This window comes from Anolis sagrei, chromosome 4, assembly GCF_037176765.1.
Source record: "Anolis sagrei isolate rAnoSag1 chromosome 4, rAnoSag1.mat, whole genome shotgun sequence".
Classification (NCBI taxonomy): Eukaryota; Metazoa; Chordata; class Lepidosauria; order Squamata; family Dactyloidae; genus Anolis; species Anolis sagrei.
Window position 1 is genome coordinate 47,433,897 of NC_090024.1, and position 20,348 is coordinate 47,454,244.

General features: G+C 38.9%; 1 protein-coding gene across 1 annotated transcript in view; it reads right to left on the minus strand.

The window, feature by feature from the left end:
* Window positions 1-8: 8 nt before the first annotated feature.
* CLVS1 (clavesin 1) overlaps window positions 9-20,348 on the minus strand; it is an 82,188-nt gene continuing 61,848 nt past the window's right edge. Inside the window, exons 4-6 of the mRNA XM_060775382.2 lie at window positions 11,452-11,562; window positions 9,422-9,657; window positions 9-1,329 (exon numbers count right to left, since the gene is read on the minus strand). Of these exons, the coding sequence (XP_060631365.1) occupies window positions 1,242-1,329; window positions 9,422-9,657; window positions 11,452-11,562 (435 nt within the window). The 3' untranslated portion in view covers window positions 9-1,241. The remainder of the gene's footprint in view (window positions 1,330-9,421; window positions 9,658-11,451; window positions 11,563-20,348) is intronic.

A 20,348-nucleotide genomic window follows, 5' to 3' on the forward strand; every position in this document is an offset into this window, starting at 1 on the left:
TTTACCTGTTTTCATTTCAGTGTAGGCATGGGTGTTGTTGTTTCTGCAAATAGAGCAAAGGAATGGCAAACTGATCTTTGGCATTTCAGTTCTACACTTTTTCCCCCTTTTCTTTTCCCACAGTTCATTCTAATGGAGGCATATTGAATAATTCATTGCGAGTTTTCCCTTTCCATTATAAGCATGGCCTGTATCTGCAGTCAGCCAAGCCCTCTGGCTATACCTTTAGCTGATTGCAGGAGAGAAGGTGGTTAAACAGCTCTGCTGAGCTTTCATTTGTTGAAGTGACCTAAATGAAAGAACCTGGAGTGGAACATTAATCACCAATAGTATTTCCATTGAGCTCTAATGCTTCCTTTTTGCCTTTACTGCCACTACCACATCTATTCTACCCAGTGCTGTTGTCTGTAGGGTGCATGAAGTAGAGAACAATCCATATTGTTAAACTTAAACAACTGATTTCCAAATTACCTGTGTCTGCATCCCAGTTTTCTCATCACATTGAGCAGACAGGTTATAAGGGCTTCCAAAAGTTAAGAATGGTCCCATTCCCCTGGACCAAAATAAGTGATCCCTGGAAAGAGTTCAGGTGATAAGATCACATACCGGAGAGCTGAACAAATTTCTGCTGGTGATTGCTTAGCATTGTTTATTTATTTATGTAAAAGGGAAATGCTGGGAAGTACAGAAAATGGATGGAGGAATCTGCAATAAATCCTTCCCCAATCAGGTGCGCTCCAGATATGTTGCAAATGATTGCCCATGGCCACTATCGATGTGCTGCAAAATGAGTTAAGCCTGTTGTTACAATAATACATTCAAGATGCCTTCTATTTCATTTCCCTCTCTTTCCTACACTCTGAGATTTTGACAATCCCTGCTTAAGCAATACTGGAAAACCTCAACTGATGCATCTTGAGTATGTGATCACAGAAAGTAGCCTCCCCTAAGCGGCAACCATTCTTAATACTCATATGTCATGAAAGAAAGGGGGAAGGGTAAACTTATATTTTACAATCAAACTCTTTAGCTTAAAACTCTGGGCCATGAGGAATCTCCTCTTTGGCTTTGGCCACATCGACATATGGCTGGTGATGATCTGTACTTGCTCTGCAAAGATGGAGAGCTTGGCTTTCAAGCTGAATGTGTGTTGATGTGTATTAAACCTGTCTTTTGCTTCATGGGTTTTTTTGCACCATGAAAGTCTGATAATGCATTTGTGTTTCACGATGAATTCAGACTCAGTCCAGAGCCAGGAGTGGCTGGGTATTCTCATTCTCATGCTGTTCCTCATGTTTCAGCGTTCCAGGTTCCACCACTGACTGAGACCTGAAAGAAAACATAGGTGTTAACATTGCTTTCGCATTAAGAAATGCATTTCCTTCCATGTATTTTTGAAAAGGTGAAACTAGACCTTATTTAAAAGCTTTCACAGAACTAAGAGTGTGATTCTGATTCAACTCAGCCTATAATATGGTGAGTTGGAATGATTTAACTGCATCAAATTCTTAATCCAGTTTTGGGAAGGGGTGGAATATTTTATTTGATATGAAAGAAATCAACAGTCTTGTAGCACTTACAACAGCAGTAGAGTTATTGATGTATTTGTTTTTGTATATTAATTTCAATCTCGTGAAAGCAAATGTTGTAATAAGTGTTTCTCAACCTGGAGGGTTGGGACCCCTGAGGGGGGTCACGAGGAGATGTCAGAGGGGTTGCCAAAGACCATGAGAAAACACAGTATTTTCTGTTGGTCATGGGGGTTCTGTGTAGGAAGTTTGGACCAATTCTATTGTTGGTGGGGTTCAGAATGCTCTTTGATTGTAGGTGAACTATAAACCCCTGCAATTACAATTCCCAAATGTCAAGCTCCGTTTTCCCCAAACTCCACCAATGTTCACATTTGGGCATATTGAGTATTTGTGCCAAGTTTTGTCCAGATTCATCATTCTTTAAGTGCTCTCTGGATGTAGGTGAACTACAACTAAACTCAAGGTCAATGCCCACCAAACCCTTGCAGTACTTTCTGTTGATCATGGGAGTTCTGTGTGCCAAGTTTGGTTCAATTCCATTGTTGGAGGAGTTCAGAATGCTCTAAAATTTTAGATTAACTATAAATCACAGCAAATACAACTCCCAAATGACAAAATCAATACCTCCCTCACCTCCACCAGTATTCAAATTTGGGCGTATCTGATATTTGTGTCAAATTTCATCCAGTGAATGAAAATACATCCTGCATATCAGATATTTTCATTACAATTCATAACAATAGAAAAAATGTAGTTATGAAGTAGCAATGAAAATAATGTTATGGTTGAGGGTCACCACAACATGAGGAACTGTATTAAGGGGTCGTGGCATTAGGAAGGTTGAGAACCACTGCTGTAATATCTGCTCATCTTTAAGATGCTAATAAACTATTCATTGTTTACTGCAAAAAAGTGAAACTCGGAAAAGTTACTTCTTTGGTTTATACACTGGTTTATAGTTATAAAAGAATGATTGTATTTTAACTGTCATTACAGTGTCATATTAAATCCTTGTGTTCATAGTCAGCTGAGACACTTGAGCACTTTTGCAGAGACTTAAGTACCTTTTCTAAATTGCAACTCTCAGGACTCCATAGGATATTGCCATGGCAATTAAAGTGGCAATATAGGTATACAGGAATTATGTCATGTGAAAGGGCCTATAGCCACAGAAGTACTTCCCCCAAGTTCTACAACTAACTCATCTGAAAATTATTTTCTATGATTTTGTCCTATTTCATCATAATTTCTGTTTTGAGCATTCTGTGGGCTCTACTTGATTGTATCCGTAAAGCATTGTGGCATAAGCACCCCCTTCATCATCCTATGTGGGTACTTCTAGAATCTACAGACTTGACATGTTATGGTTATGTTTTCATAACACAGTTGAAATATTGACCTATCTTGAGGTATCATAAAGGAAAATATGCATTTTTGTGATTGATGGGTACCGATGTATATAAGAGTTTTAAACATCTATCATGCCACCCGCACACAATTTAAATTTGTTTTCCTCTTTTTTCCAAAGCCTCCAAACTGCTTTCTAAACTTCTCTTCCATTCAAATGGGGTCTAGAAATTTGGTTTATAAGTTTTCTAAAGGAAAAGTCCATCGGAACACATACATTATTTCACCCTCCATTTGAAACATTTGAAGCAGTCTGAGTCATCTAAGGAAAACTAATGTTGAATTATGGTTAAACCTGAATACTGTAATATTTTATACTTACTGCTTTAGGTTTCAGGTAATTTTTGAAGCAATAACTGAACACTGTGTTCCAAATCCATTGTGGGATTTACCACTCATATCAGAGTTAATATTAGGTAGTGATTCATTCATGTTGAATGCCCCCAAAGCATTAGCTAGACTTAAAAAGTACAAATTATATTCCTCATAAAAATCACCAGCAGTTGCTTTAAAGCACTGCAGTGCAAAAATAGGCAAGCAAAAGCAGAACATTGATTTGGAAGAATGTTATCTCCTTGAAAACACTAATCTAAAAAGGTTTGGGATTAGCAAACACATTTTAACTGGTTGCAGTCGCCACTGTTTTCTTCTGAAGGCAAATACAACATTCAATAGGAGAAATAGAAAGGATCTTATCTTTTTGGGAGATTTCTGTCCTATGTGTGCCAACATGTGCCCTCAGCCAGATTTTCGTAGTACCTAATAATTCAGTGTTTCTCAACCTGGGGGTTGGGACCCCTGGGTGGGTAGCGAGGGGGTTTCAGAGGGGCCACCAAAGACCATCAGAAAACATATTTCTGATGGTCTTAGGAACCCCTTTGGCAGAGAAAGCTGAAAATCTCTCCACCTGTCCTTTTTCGAACCAGATGGTGAATCTTCCCACCAAAAGCCCTCTTCTGCTGTGATTGGCTGGCTTCTCAACCGGCCCTCAGCCAAGGGGAGGGCTGTTTCTGATACTCCAAGTGGGGAGGGGAGAGCAGGTGTACTCAGCACATGGCAGCGTGGTGTGCAGGGGAGGGAGACTGTGTGAGGCGGGAGGAGGGAGTCCCTTCAAGGCATGAGGGTTCTGTGTGGGAAGTTTGGCCCAATTCTATAGTTGGTTCAGAATTATCATTCAGAATTCTCTTTGATTGTAGGTGAACTATAAATTCCAGCAACTACAACTCCCAAATGTCAAGGTCTGTTTTTCCCAGACTCCACCAGTGTTCACATTTGGGCATATTGAGTATCCCTGCCAAGTTTGCTCCAGATCCATCATGGTTTGAGTCTACAGTGCTTTCTGGATGTAGGTGAACTACAACTCCAAAACTCAAGGTAAATGCCCACCAAACCCTTGCAGTATTTTCTGTTGGTCATGGGAGTTCTGTATGCCAAGACTGGCTCAATACCATCATTGGTGAAGTTCAGAATGCTCTTTGATTGTAGGTGAACTATAAATTCCAGCAAGTACAACTCCCAAATGACAAAAGCAATTCCCCTCCCCAAATTTGGGCCAAATTTGACCCAGTGAATGAAAATACATTCTGCATATCAGATATTTACATTATGATTCATAACAGTAGCTAAATTACAGTTATGAAGTAGCAACGAAAATAATTTTGCTGTTGTTAACCGCTTTGAGTCGCCTGAGGGCTGAGAAAAGCGGTATATAAATGAAGTAAACAAACAAACAAACAAACAAATAAATGGTTAGGGGTCACCACAACATGAGGAACTGTATTACTGGGCCGCAGTATTAGGAAGGCTGAGAAACACTGCAATATTTGCTTCTGCTGCCATTCTCTTTTCCGCTTGCTCGCTCTTCCCCCTTCTCTACTTCTCTTTCTCCCTCTCCCTTTTTCAAAAGTAATGAAGAATCAAGCTTCTAAAAATAACTGGGAAGCACAATTCTCTTTTTTTAAAAGGCAAATTGTTAGTGTGCTCCTTATTTCAAAAACAGCACTTTTCTGTGTTTAGAAAAATTGACATTTTCGGTGATTTTTTAAAAAACCAACTTTTTGTGGTTGGAGATGAATTTTGTCAGACCACGGAAGTGTTCTGAAACAGGTAGCCACCTTATTAAAGTTTCCCACCTGCAGTACCATACAACATGCAATGGTTAAAGGCCATATTTAGCTTCTCTGAAACCAGTTTATAAGCTGGATCCCCATTCCATTTTTAGTTCCTCTGGAAAGTCACCATGAAACAAAGAATAAAATGAAGATAAATCTTGCACTTGGACATACAAAAGCAATGAAAACCACATCATATTGCCATAGCATGTTGATCTCACTTCAACCCTTTGAGCCCACACCATTTGCAAACACTTTTGCTAAAAATGGGTTTTTATATTCTCTTTTTTAAAATGTCAAAAGAATTACACTCTTCAAAGTATATAGGAAATATGTCTACTTTAAAGAAGAGAAGGGGAATGGGAAGGGAGAAAGGGACTCTGTCGTTGAAGAAATGAACAGAATGGAAGGAAGGCCTGCAAGATTTCAGCAGCACAATAGTGGCCAATTATGTGGCAACAGGGATGCCATCATGGTTTCAAAAAGCAGGAATTGCAAGGGCTGCCTACTATTAACCATTTTCCTCCAACTAGATTTCCTCAGCAATACATGCCCAAGATTTACATATGCAAATTACCATGAACTCAGTTCCAAAGACCACATGCCTAATGCATAGGGGATGGGGATCCTATGCAATTGTAGACATCTTGGAGCCTTTTTTCATAAAAGATGTGACACTTCCAGCTTGATCTGAGGCTTCACATTTCAGAGATCTTACCACTTCCACATTAAACACATAGAAACATTCATACTACCATTGGGGGAGAGAGAAAAAACAAAATCTTTCAAATGCTACTAACAAGAAAGCAAATAATGGGTGTATGCTGGAAATCCACGTTTTGTTCTCATTACTTTTTCCAATAGGAACGAATCATTTGAAGATAACACTCTGGAAGAATCAGTCTAACAGGCAAAAAATTTGAAGGAAATGAACAGATGGGAGATGGGAGACAAGTGAATAGATCTTTTGCAGTGTGGCCTGATTGATTGGTCACAGTGTTCCAGCTTGAAAAGCACAAAGCTTGACCAGAAGGAGGGGAAACCCCAGCATGACTGCCATGGGTTTCACCCCTCCTCCTTATGGCCTTGTAGCAAATAAGGTTGTTAATAACACAAAGAAAATAAATAACTGGTTAAGTAAAAGACTGCAAAATGAAACATGCAGGTTGCAATCACAGTGCTCTTATGAAATGGAGCTCAGCCATAAAGTTGTGTTTGGGTGGTTTTCTCGTGTTTATGATATACATCATAACCAGGCATGGCTTCCTTTCTTCCACTAAAAGGGTAATTAATGTATACTTTCATTTGCTTGGAGAAATAAGGGATGCATCTTTGTAAAATTTAGGTTCACAGTAGGCACTCCACTTCTACCAGGCTTAGGGGTAGAGGGCAGTCATGAAAGTGGTGAAATTGTGAGTCAAAAAAACCTGCTGGAAGGTCTACAAATGCCTAGAGATGTGTCCATACTAGGAATCTCTAGGTCCTGTAGCATGAATCTATGACTAACATCCATCAGAAATTGATCAGTGCTAAACAAGCTCAATGTACTCTCCTAATTCCATTCTTTAGAATTAGCCTTATGGATAGGAATGAAACTTTTTAAATTTAAATTGTTTATAATTGTTTTAATTGTTGTTTAATTTTAACTTTGGTTTTTAATGTATTATGTTGTTATCTAATGGCTGCATGTTGTAAGCCGCCCTGAGTTCCTCTTCAGAGGTGAGAAGGACGGGATATAAATGCTCTAAATAAATAATCGTTAAGACACTTCTTCCTAGAGAGTGTGTCCAACCTTGCTGCCTCTGCCCGTGTTGCAGTACAACTCACATGATTTCCAATCAGGATTGTGCATAGCCATGCATCGTGGAAACTGTAGTCCAATGACATCTGGGAAATCCATGTTGGGAAAGTTAGAAGTGTGATGTCATCCTCCATTACATTAGAGTCTTGTGACTGATCTCCCTTGTCTCCTACACATGACTGCATGTCAGACTGGCTTTTCCTATCAGGGTTTGGGGACTCAGAAGTAGGGCAGAGAACCAGAAGCTAAGTTTTTTAAAAAAACCCTGACAACCTCAAACATTTCTTATTAAAATCTCTTCATTTTATTAATCTAGAAGATACATTAATTCTCTGCTTCTTGCTTCCATTAATTCTTTATTATTTGAAGGATGTCCTTTTTCATCACATTTTCCCCTATGAAGCAGCACATACTCTAAGATATTCAGGGAGGCTCTTCTCTCGCTTCCACCGCCATCACAAGCGCGGTTGGTGAGGATAAGGGAAAGGGCCTTCTCTGTGGTGGCCCCTCGGCTCTGGAACTCTCTCCCTAGGGAGATCAGACATGCCCCTACTCTGTCCATTTTCCGCAAGGAATTAAAAACTTGGTTGTTCCATTGTGCCTTTGATTAGGCAGCATACCATAGAATTTCCCAACCTTATCTAAGCTCCTGCACTTTACCTTGGTCCCTTTCTACCACTTCTAACACTCTAATTGTCACCCTTTCCCTCGGCTCTATGTAAGAATAATCACACTTAGGAATCATGAGCCTGAAGGCATCATTTGTTATTCAGCCATGATATTTTTTTTATGATGTTGTCTGATTATGACGTTTTATTGATTTTTGTTGTTGATTGTATTTTCTGTGCTTGTTTTTAACCTGTATTTTCTGGGCATGTTCCTTTGTAAGCTGCCCTGAGTCCCTTTGGAGAGATGGAGGCAGGGTATAAAAATAAAGTTTTATTATTATTATTATTATTATTATTATTATTATTATTATTATTTCACTATAAAATGCTATATTTACATCAAGGATACTAACTCAACATTGATTATTTTCTAATGCCCTTATTTCCTAACCGCCTCCAGAATATTTTTCTTCATTTCATATGAATGAGATAAATCTGTCTTCAATTTAGTTCTACCATTCCTTTCACGGTACAGTTTTCATCGTTCTGATGTATATAGCTTCCTTTTGCCTTCTTGGCACATACAGCGTACACAGGGGAAAACAAAGTTGTCATGGTAACAAGCGTACAGTTTTTGAAGGGGAAAGATATCCTTAAGATAGACTCAGAATGTGGTGTATCCATTCTCTAATGGATAAAGAAAGCATTTTATACTCCTATGACAGACTTCACTTGCAGATTTCTCATAGGTTTAAAATAAGAGTCGAGGTATCTGCTTCTGTGATTTGGGATTCATTGTGTGTACATTTTTGTTTAACCCCAGAAGCACACTACACAGCTGTGTTTATAAAACACATACCTGTATCTATTATCTGACATCAAATATCTAAGTATTATAATGCTTTGTGTCATAATAGTTATTCTGTGGGGAAAAACAATATTATGATATGATCAATTACAGTCCCCCTCCCATATAGAGTGGGTCTTTGGTATCTGCTGTGGTTTGGTTCCATAATCCCCCATGGATACCAACATTCATGGATACTCAAGTCTCATTGTATATAATGGTGTTTCTTATATAATATGGCAAAATAAAGGTTTGCTTTGTGGGTTCCTTTTAAAATTTTCACTCTGTAGACGGTGGAATTCATGGATGCAGAATCCAAGGATATAGAAGCCTGGCTGTATTATGTGTTCTATTGTTAATCTTCTAATGCAGTTCTAGTTATCCATCAGAAATTCATAGCAAGGTCAGCAAAATAATTGTATGCATATTTATCCCATAAAGATTCCACTGAATGTAAGTGTGTTTACTTCCAAAGAAATGATTTCAGCCTAAATCTTCTGAAGTCTTCTCTCTGAACCATACAGATTCAGGTCATTATTGGATTCATAATGTTTATGAAAATGGTGTTATGAAATAGATTACAAAGGTGGGATATCAAATTATCTACGAAGATAGTCCATTGCTAATAGCTGCACTGTTTATGTGCCTGGAATAGCCTAGCTAGTAGTGGAACAACAACACATAAAGTTCAATGTTTTTATGCTTTAATTTGAGGCGCAGTGGTGCTTGCAGAATTCATTTTCCACTGTCCATTACAGGAACATAATTTTTCACTCTGCCTAACAAGTGTGACCAAAATGAACTATCATTAGCTGACACCTGGAAAGGTAATAACCCTGTAGGATGCATCACAAAACCACATTCACCTGTGATACTTTCCCTACCCTTTAATACATTTCTGAGAACTCTACATTCAAATTACTTTTCTCACAAACATCCAGCAAGCAAATGCACTTCGTACAGAAGCTGCCCTTTTATTTGTACACGGTCATCCCTTTCTATGGCAAAATACCTCTTCCTTAACACTTTAGCATTATTGGCTGCTGCTCAGTTTTAAGCAGATAAACTGATTTTAAAAATGTTGTTCTGAAACCATTTTATCTTTCTTTTCTTACCTTTTCATGAGTTTGGGTGAACATTCTCTCTCCACGGTGGAAGATGAGTGCGTCACGTGCATGGTATTGTAGGACGTGTGAGTGTAGTCATTTTCATCACTGTAGTCTGGACCAAGTAATGTCCGAGCCCATGTGCCCATGTCGTAAGGAGGAAGGGTCCCTCCAAACTCTGAGGGCAGACAGTCAGGGTGTATAAGCTGGTGAAGACTATTCAAATTGTTACCGTGAAGAAAGATCTTAATTAAAAAGAGAGGGAGAGAGAACAAATGGTCACAGATACTTCAATCTCTGTGTTTCATGACTGAATCAACGCTGGGGTTTTTTTTGGGGGGGGGGGATAACTATACAGGAAGAAAACAATTCTGTTACACATCTATCACTTCTATGGCTCTTGTTTCCTATTTAACCCTCAACTGAACCCGGGATGGACATTCCCTTTATTGCAGAAACTTCCACAATAAAAAGGGGGACCTGAAATTAATTCGCCATTAACCAGGAAAACTGGTTTAACCCAGAACAACATCTGGATACTCACCCCAGAAATCCCAGTACATCTGGACACCCACCACAGAAAGCGCTCACTTTCTGGGGCAAGTGTGGACAAGGCCCCAGGAACATTCATGTTTTTTAAATGCAAATGCTCCTGGGATAAAGCCCTGTCTGGAAAGGCTCCTAGTTAGGCAGAGACAGGCCCACTTTTCCAGCTGCTTATAAATAACCATTTCTTTTTCCACTCCACTTTCTCAGCTTACTTCAAGTGCTGTAAATAGAGTTCAATGTGCAAAAAGTAAAGCAAAAGTTTGATATGCCACAACAGTTAACTCAGAAGGGGGAGACATAATTTTTCTCTTTCCAGTAGATATAAGCCAAACCAAACCACTGCGGTTTCTTGTAGCCTGTCTGATCTTCCTCATTAATAACTTTTGACCTCTTGATAACCCTCTTATGTTGCTTACCCACACGTTCCAGTCATCTGTGAAATGTTGGAGAATAAGCTGTTGGTTAATCCCAACTAGAGTAGACTTGTTTAATAACTTGTTGTTCAGCATTTCACTAAATCAAACATTAGTTCAATGGGTTTGGTCCAGCTGAGGCTAATCATAGATTGAATATCTCAGGGCCCTTCCACACAGTCCTATATCTCAGAACATCAAGGCAGAAAATCCCACATTATCAGAGTGTGGACACAGATAACCCAATTCAAATCAGATATTGTGGAATTTTCTGCCTTGATATTCTGGGATATAGGGCAGTGTGGAAGGGCCCTCTATTGTCTGTATAGTGTCCCAGATTGAAATGGAGGAGGAAAAAGTCTGCTGACATTCCAATGAAGCTCTAGTAGGTGGTTTAAGGTTCAACCTACAATAATCCTTAGGTATGTGTTTGAAAATCTAAAACTTACTTGTAAACTCTGTGGTGTTCCTGAGGATATGTGATGTATGTATGGGAATGCTACCAAAAGTTTTAGTTTGATTCAAATGATGACATATTATTAGTATTAGTTTGGAAACTGTGATTAGAAATTGGCAGAGATCAATATCTCCAGGTGTTTTGACCCATGTCTGAAATAGTTGGGTAACATCATTGATCCCGATCCCCTCATCCCTTTGGAAAGAGAGATAATCTGCCAAAGAAGCAAATGGACAAATATTTCACAAGATTAAAAATGTCTATAAATGGGGAGACAATAAGAATTCTTAAATCAGATTTTGTAAAATTTCCTACTGGTCCTTTTCTGTCTTACTGCCATTAATGCTATCTATCTCATTTCAGCAATATGTGTTTAAACAATAAATCAGTGCCTTTTGTTTGTAAATTATGACATACGATCTGGCTTCTAAAAATCATTATCTCCTGATTAAATGTTAATTAAATGTGGACTGCTGGCAAACTGCAGCTGAGCTTTCAGCTTTTGCTGCCATACTTAGGCCACACAAAGGAAGCCACCAAGAGACAAAGAGGGAAGGAGTAAAAGCAGGAATCTACTTATGCCATTGCTGCATCACAAGCTTGTTTCATTCTCCAATTACCCTTTTCCTTGTCTTGTCTTTGAGGAATGGCTTGATGAGCGTGTACAGGGCATGGATGTACCAAGGCTGATTCACAAAATGGACTCCCCCGAAGCGAGCAGGAAAGCTGTCCTGGGGAGAAGAAAGACATGGAAGCCAATTAACTGAGACAGCCAGAGAGATGGACAAGTGGCAGGCTGGAGTCAGCCAGAGGAACAGGTTTGCCTGTTAATTCATGCATTATGAGACAGAAAGGGGGAGAGACACATTTGCTATGCACATGAACACGCGCACACACAGGACTTCTAAGATTCTCTTTAAATGGATTTAGGTCCAAAGATGTGAAATCTAAGCCATTCTTGGCTCACATACATTCTAATTCTGACTCTGAGTTTTTGTCTGTGAGTGTGAAAGAGAGAGAGAGAATCTCTTTTTTCCATAAAGCACGCCGTAGATGTGGGAGGGTTTGTGTTTTCTGATTTCCCATTGTGTTACCGATCAAAGTTCCCACACATTGCCCTGAGCACAGCTCACCTCTTCACCCCGATGCTTCACTCCCTCCCCCCAAGCCATCGTTACAATAGCTGAACTTTCTGGGTGAACGAACTGCACATTATGCAGAAGAGGACGGGTGGAAAATGTTGATAAGTGAAGCTGTCGACTGGAGCAGCGTGACAGTACCATGGAAACTGATGCAGCTAAGTGCTGGCTTTGGAGGTTTTGTGCAAGGTACCCAACAAATTAGCATGCAGGTAGAGTCCTTTCTCCCTATTTCAGGTAAGAGGAATAGAACAGAGGGAAGAACAAACAGGCTTCTGGAGTCATTTGCTATCACACATTACACTTAATATTCTCATTCAATTCACAAAAATTCCAAGAAACACATTGACTTCCTTGCCTTTTTAAGGTGATAGACATAGGCAGCAATACATGATTCAATTACATCAACAAAGAAAGGTTGTTTGAGACCCCTGAACTTTAGGGCTTTAGAACTGTTCATGTAAAAAGTACCAAAGAACTGTACAGAAAAGATTTTGCATGACAACACGGTAGCAAAGAGGAAGGAGGTACTGAATAGCAACCATATCAGAAAGGCCAAATGAAGCATTTCACCTGGCTTGGAGCAGTGGGGTGAATCTGTTGCCCCATGTGCAGCTCCTTCTTGACAACACTTTTCACGTCACATGGAGAAATGGGGAAAGTGTCGCCCTCACGGGGAGTACAATATGTTGGGGTGGAAGCACCTGGTGATGCTATCACCCCAGTTGGGGCAGGTCTTACACCAGGATTTACATGACATCGTGTGATGTCCAGCGTTGGCCTCCATCCCCCAGACAGGGTGAAACCACCCTAGGACACTGGTTTCACCCCATCTGATGTGATGGAAGTGTGTTATGAAACAAGTAATACAATTGCCAATCCATATTTGTGGTTTTGACTTTTGCAGATTTGATTTTAATTTGATTTTAAATGCTCTTTATAGGAATCTCTAGGTTCCCTTGTGTGGTTCTATGGTCATGCTGGAGGATCATGCTAGAGGATCTAGAGACATCTTGAGATAATACCCCTCTAGAAATCTTTAGATCCTCCAATGCAATTCTATCCCGTGGAAGTTGACCATAGAATTGTGCTAGAAGACCTTGACATTTCTAAAGAGGTGTTCTCTCAGGTTAAACATTAGTTATTTCTTTCTTTGTAGTTCTTCACTTTCAGAGAGTGTCCTGTGCCCCTAACCCCAGAGATTGTGAAAGACTGACTGTAGTTTTAAACATGGCAGATCAGCCTGTGGCCCTATAATTTCCAGCCTAGCCAACATTAAAGGATAGTAGAAGCAGTGGTTCACCAATACAGGGAGTTCACAGGTCCCCCAGCCTTGGTGGAAAAGGCTTTTAACATGTCATATTCTTTATAGACATCCCCATTGTTAATGCCAAAGAGAGTAAAGCGAACGGCAAAATATTTTTATATTCATTACTGTGAAATATCTTGATGGCAGACGTAGAGTGATGTTCATGCCCCAGTAGCTGTAAATTAGTACAGTTTCGCTGAGTGAATTTTAGAAATTTAACACTGTATCCCCTAATTTCTGAGAGAAGTGACGCTCAGTTGAAAGTCTATGGGTTTTTCTACTTTCTGTTCTGTGTGTGTATGCATGTGCACGGGTGCTTTCAGTTTCTTTGTTGACTTATGGCTACTCCATGCTGTATTCCTGGACAAGCAATAGTCAGAGATGGTTTGCCATTGCATTCCTTTTACATAAAGTTTGTTGTGTTTCTTGATAGTTTCTCATCCTGATGCCTCTTCCAAATGTAAATTAAATGTGGGAGCCAGGAGTAGTAGTAGTTTGTCCATACTTTGACTCACAGGAAAAAATCCTGTTGGCTATTCCATGAAGTGAAATAACACCAAGGATTTGGGTCATAATGCATTTCCAAACTGTACTAAAAGAGATACTACCACATATGGTCAATGATACAAAATATATCCTGAAAATGTGCATCACTTAGCTGTGTGGCCTGATCACTTTGAGAAGGGTCAGTCTGTATTGTCAAAATATACTTCTGACTAAAGAATGACTATCAAGAGACAATATGAGCAGAAGATATACTATAGAAGCTACTGCCCAGATCAAAGAAATATGATGCCTACTTATGTGCATGTGCATCAATGGGCAACTATCCATAACTAAGATCTCGCAGCTAGAGATGGATTCATAGGATTTCTAGGGGTGTAGCAAGATGAGGGTGTTGCCCCAGAAATAATAATTATTGCGGACTTAATGCCCCCCTTTGGTGTGCCTATACCTACATCTCCGTGTTATTATCTCTGGATAAAATTGGATGAAGAACTGAAACCTTCTGGAGTGAGTCTCTTACAAATCTAGCAGTAGCTTCCCAGGAGTGCCTTTTCTCAAAGTGATTTCAATGGCTGAAAAATGCCATTGTTTCTAGAGCTTGGCAGGAAATCATTGCAATTAACTAGTTACTGTTAACTAATTTGACTTCGCAATGACTAAGGCAAAACAAAGGATAATGCCACTCTTTTTGCAGTGTTTTATAATTACAGGTTATATGTTACCTCAATACTTTGGAGGGTTTTTTTTAAAAAAAAACCTAGGTCAGTGACTTTTGAGTACTTTGATGATTTTCCAAAAGTAGCTATTTTGGTTATATATGAATAACAGCAACTTTTAAAAATAACTTTAGGGATGACAACTATTTCTGGGGGAGGGGGATGGCTAGATGTAATTGTAACAAATGACTTCAAGTAGTTACTTTGAAGCTCCGATGCCACCATAATTGCAAAATTCCTGGAATCTGCCATAAAGTATAGAAATCAGTCTTCTGATTCGTGTTTACACAGAAATATTAATCAGCCCTACCTATCCAAGATTTAGGATAACATGAGTTTTCATCTGTAGGATTCCCCTTAGGCCCCATTTCAACTGTCCTTATATCCCAGGATCTGATCTTAGGTTCTCTGCTTTGAACTGAATTATATGAGTCTCCACTGCCAAATAATCTGGGATAAAGCAGATAATCTGGGATCAGATCCTGGGAGAGAAGGACAGTGTAGAAGGGGTTTTAATGTTTTGGGACTCTTTGTGCCTACTTCACATTTTGAGTTCCTTGTTTTCTACATATGTGGTGGAAAGTTGGGAACTACAGTTTACTTGTTCAGAGAGAAATTACATTTGTATTCCATCTTTCCACCAATAAACTAAATTAATGCAGCTTGAAACCACTTTACGTGCCATGATTCATTGCTGTGGAATCCTGAAATATTTAGATTAGTGAGGCACTAGCACACTTTGGAAGAGACTTTGTAAAAAATTAGCCCCAATGATTCCATAACATCGACACATGGCAGATAAAGTGATAAAAAATGCTTTCCTTCTACAATGTGGATGCATCCTAAGTAACATGGATGTTCTCTTCCTTCTTCCGGCTTTTGGTGGCTAAGATCATCCAGCATGTCCCATGGCCTAGTAGGGACCAGGAACCTCATCACATTGAGGTCCCTAACACAGGCGACAGCGGAGGAATTCGCCAAGCAGCATGGCGAATATGTGGGGAAGCGAGGGAAACTGTCATTCCATGCCCAGCATCGCTGCCTTCCCCATCACATGGGGGAAAATATCACCACTTGGCTTCCCCCCCCCCCCCGCCATGCTTGGCCACGTTGTAGACTTTGAGAATACAGATAGCCACCCATCTGTCCTAGGATGCTTCCAGGAAGGAGTCCTGACGGAAGTAGCTCTGAGTCGAGTGAAGGGCTCCAACAGTCTCTGTCCTGGCTTCATTCTGGAAGCATCCTAGGACAGAGCAAAAGTCCATGTGATGAGGTCATATAATTTTGTTCATTTTGAAATATGTTGCGTGGTGTTTGATTTACATATATATGCATGCATTTCTTTGAAATTTTTAAACACTGCCCCTCCAAATAATAATTTTAAATCAACTGAAACCTTACAACCGTACACTCTGCCTCCTGCAGAATTTGGTGTTTGCAGTTTTGTGAGTCCGAGCAGTTTAAAAGCCCCTGTCTAAACTACAAATCCCATAATTTTGCAGTAGACAGCAACTGATTTAAAGTGTGACAAGAGCCTAGTAGCTGCAGAACTGGAAAATACACATAAAAATACAGCAAATTAAAATCAAAGGTATCATTGATGAGATGAAATGTATTTTTTTCTGAGATAACATCTCAGCCTTTCCAGATATTATTTTAAATAATGAATATTTTGGCTTGGAATTCTGAGGCTATGATACTACAATGGAGTTGGCTGCATTCAAAATGTTCCTTTAAAACAGAACTCATTTTGCTTCAGCTGCATGAAATAAACAAGCTTCTAGCATGAATTTCCCATTCTCCCTTATCCCACAGACTCTTCCCAAAACCTCCCCCTATCTTTCTTAGAAAAGGTGCGCTAGACATATTGTCTCCCAATAGGATAATAAAGAATTAATGCTGAAGAAGCTAGAAAGGGGAGGGAAGTCCCTGCGAAGGAGTAATTTGTTATTTTACTATCTTATGGCTGGGGAATTTGGCTGCTCAATTTACCCATTTGTTTTCTGATTTCCCTAAGATTCTTTTTGTTAACTTGGGAGGCAGACCTTATTATTTGTCTCTTTCCTTTTGCACACTTTCTCCAGTTGCACATTTGTTCTCCTTGTGGAAGCAGATAGCAGAAGCCTAGTGCACCTATAGTAGGAAATGCAAAGTACTAACATTTGAAATAAGGCAGTGCTCCATTGAAACAGTGGAGAACACAATGAAAAGCAAAGTAGGTTTTCAGTTAACTGGAACTCAAGCCATTGCCCAAAAATAATAAAGAAAAAATACTTTAAATTTTAAAAAGGTTAAAGGTTTTCCCCTGATGTGAAGTCCAGTTGTGTCCGACTCTGGGGTGTGGTGCTCATCTCCATTTCTAAGCCGAAGAGCCAGCGCTGTCAGTAGACACCTCCAAAGTCATGTGGCCGACATGACTGCATGGAGCGCCATTACCTTTCCACCAGAGCGGTACCTATTAATCTACTCACATTTGCATGTTTCGAACTGCTAGGTTGGCAGAAGCTGGGGCTGACAGTGGAAGCTCACGCTGCTCCCCGGATTCGAACCTGCGACCTTTCGGTCAACAAGCTCAGCAGCTCAGCGCTTTAACCCACTGCGCCACTGGGGGCTCTAAATTTTAAAAAGCTGTTTTAATAATACCATAAAGCAATAAAACTGTGACACATGAAGTTTGTCTGCATTTGCTTTTAATTGCTGTACTTCAAAATTAATATCAAGTCAATACAGAGTTTATGGTATGGTATCATATGGGATAGATTTTTAGTTATGCCTATTTTTAGTAGTAACTCTCAAGCAACCAGAAACTATATTTATCCGGCATCTACCAATCCTCATGGGTATCGGTTAACTTAGAGTCTACTGGACATCTTAAAATGACCTCTCAACAAAATTACTGTCTTCAGCCAACAAACTGGAAGGATTATCTCTTGCAACTGTATAACTGAACCAAAGGCACATATCTTGTTAAAGGTGTAGTTTGTTTCTGAGTGATTTAAAAAATAAGATCATCAGGAAAACCTAATCACGAAGATAATGGCACTATATGAGTAAGAAGTATTTGACTCATTCTGCTGCAATCCATAGTAGAAAAAAACAGGGAAAATTTAGCTTTAGGTTAGTTTTAACCCTCTTGTACTAGGATGGGACAATTTCTGACCACAATGAGACATCCTGCGAAACGCAGGGTTTTATTTCTTTACTTATCCAATATTTATATTCTAGCCTTAATCTTAAGATCAATAAAATCAATCGAATTTTACAGTGACAAACCAGAATCATAGAGTTGGAAGAGACCTCATGGGCCATGCAGTCCAACCCCCTGCCAAGAAGCAGGAAAATAAAGTGATAAATAAATAAATAATCCATAAAAAAGACCAGCCTCCTTACCTCATACTTTGTAGCAATCCATGCAAATCTGAATCTACATTATATAAGGTTTTTATGACTTTATGACTTTCCCAAATATCATACACCTGTCACATGCATTTAATTGTATGAAATAAAATCTATTAATAACCTATTGATTTTTCCCATTGCAATATTTTGTTCCCAGACAGTAAAAAAAGCATTGGGGCAAAAAGATTCCCATGGCAAACATGTAACATGTTCTGGTAGGTTGGATCACTCCAGGAAAAAAAAAAGTCTTCTCAGGAAAATGTTTATTTACCGGGAGCAAGAAACAACTCCAAATAAAAGAAATTAATGCTGTATTTTATTTCATATTAGGTATCTTGCTTGTATTCCATATTATGCTTTCATGCACTACATGTTTGAGTGGAGCACATTTGATTTCACATCCCCAAACATGCCTTCAAACATGTGTATTGATCCCTAAGTGATTGTAGTTCCAGGCCTTCCCAAAGAGTTCGTCCAGTGCCAAATGCAGACATGCTACTGTTATAGCAGATGTTTTATCAGTGGTAAATGATGCAGCAGATGGTACACAGGAGAGAAGCACTCCCCAAGTCACACAATGCTTTTGTTGTTGTTATCAGCCTTACACAGGGATAGGCATAGTGTGAGGGTATGCACAGATCTGCTCCCCATTTTTGGCCCTTCAATTTCCCCTCCAGTCCCCAAAATCTTTTTAGCACCCCCAAAATCTTAAAATATATTTTGCCCCAAAGCATACAAAGTTCAACGAATACATGAATGCATATAAAATACCCTCTCAAGCACCCCAGAATCTTGTAGTACTCCATAATATCTCCTTTATCTCTACAGTCCCTCTCAAAATGACTCGAGGGAGTAGCAACCTGTCCCTGCAGAGGAACTTGTGGATCAGAGTTTTTCTGCGATGCTGTGGGGGGAATTCATTAAATAAAAGTGACAAAATCACCATCTTCAATTATCAAGTGTTTGTTATTGACCATATTTGATGATGAAATGTTTCTTCTATATTTAGCAATGGATTATTTATTATTCTTTACTTCATTTCTACCCCGTCTTTCTCGACCCCGGTGGGGTCTCAAGGTGGCTTACAAATCCGGCAAAAATGTATTGCTGCACAGAAAAACAATAAACCATATCTCATCAAAATATAAAACAATCATAAAATAATGAATGTTTCTTCTGTACTTAAGAAAGATCTAAAACCATAAATTAAAATGAAAAACACAAAAAGCAAACTCCCTTTGTCCGAGAATGGTTTTAAGCCAAATAAGCTTTTAAAAACAACAACCAGAGATTACTTCTACACTGAGTCAACTTGCATAAGGAAATGGAAAGTATGAGGACTGTTCCTGGAATTGAGCTATTTTATATGCAGGTGTTCCTGTGCTATCCATCATGTGAATATGACTAGATATCAAGTAATTACTCCAAAAAACTGATATGAAGCAACTTTGAGACTGACTTCATTTCTGAAACCTGGATTGGTTTTCTTAGGTAATCACAATTCACACTGTTTAGTGTGAACAATCTGGAAATATTCACTAAGAAAACTGTTTTATTAAAAAGATGACATGCTGTCAGAAGTTCTTGATTGTTACCTGTTTTTAAAAAATATTAGTTATTCCAGATTTCCCCCCTCCAAAAAAAAAAAAAAGAATTCACTAATTACTAGAGATGTAAATCTTCACTTATACCATTCTTGCAGGTAAGAATAAATAACTTCAACAGTCCCTGCCTTGGTGTGCAAGGATACAAGGGTTTTCTCATGTTCTCATTGGTGTGTCTCATTGTTAAAAATGAAAAAAAAAATACTTCCATTCATTATTTTCCTACTAAATGTACCAAAAATAAAAAAAAATTAGCTACATTGACTTCGATAATGTTTCCTAATGCTCTGTTGGACTGACCAATACTTCTCTTTTTCTATAGAGGAAGAGGATTTTTTATTTTCTTCATTAAAATAATAAACTATGTAATTCACAATGTTTTCCCAAAATCATTACAGTAATAGAATGAATCCATTCACATCTTCTGTTTATTTTACTTTTGATAGATGGGGCTAATAAAAGCAAGGACTTGCTTGGGGAAAATTAATTTACATTCATACAATAACAATAATAGCAATAACAGCATTTATTTTATGATGTACAAAATGAATCCTGTTTATTTGAGGTGTCTATCTTTGCCTCCTTATTCATGAGAAATATCAAGTATGTGCTGAAGAGCTGTGCTATGGAACTCACTTTACTGTGGTATTTTCTGACACAGAAGGTAGAAGCAAGTTCTACTAACATTAATTCACAAAGCTGTGATTGGAATTGAAGCTGGATACTTCTGTCTCCTTGTTTTGCATGAGTGAGCTGAGATTTAGAGGATTTGATCATCATTCCTAGTCAGTGTTTTATATGGCGTTTAAATCTACATTGGGCAAGAATCGGCAGGATTATTCT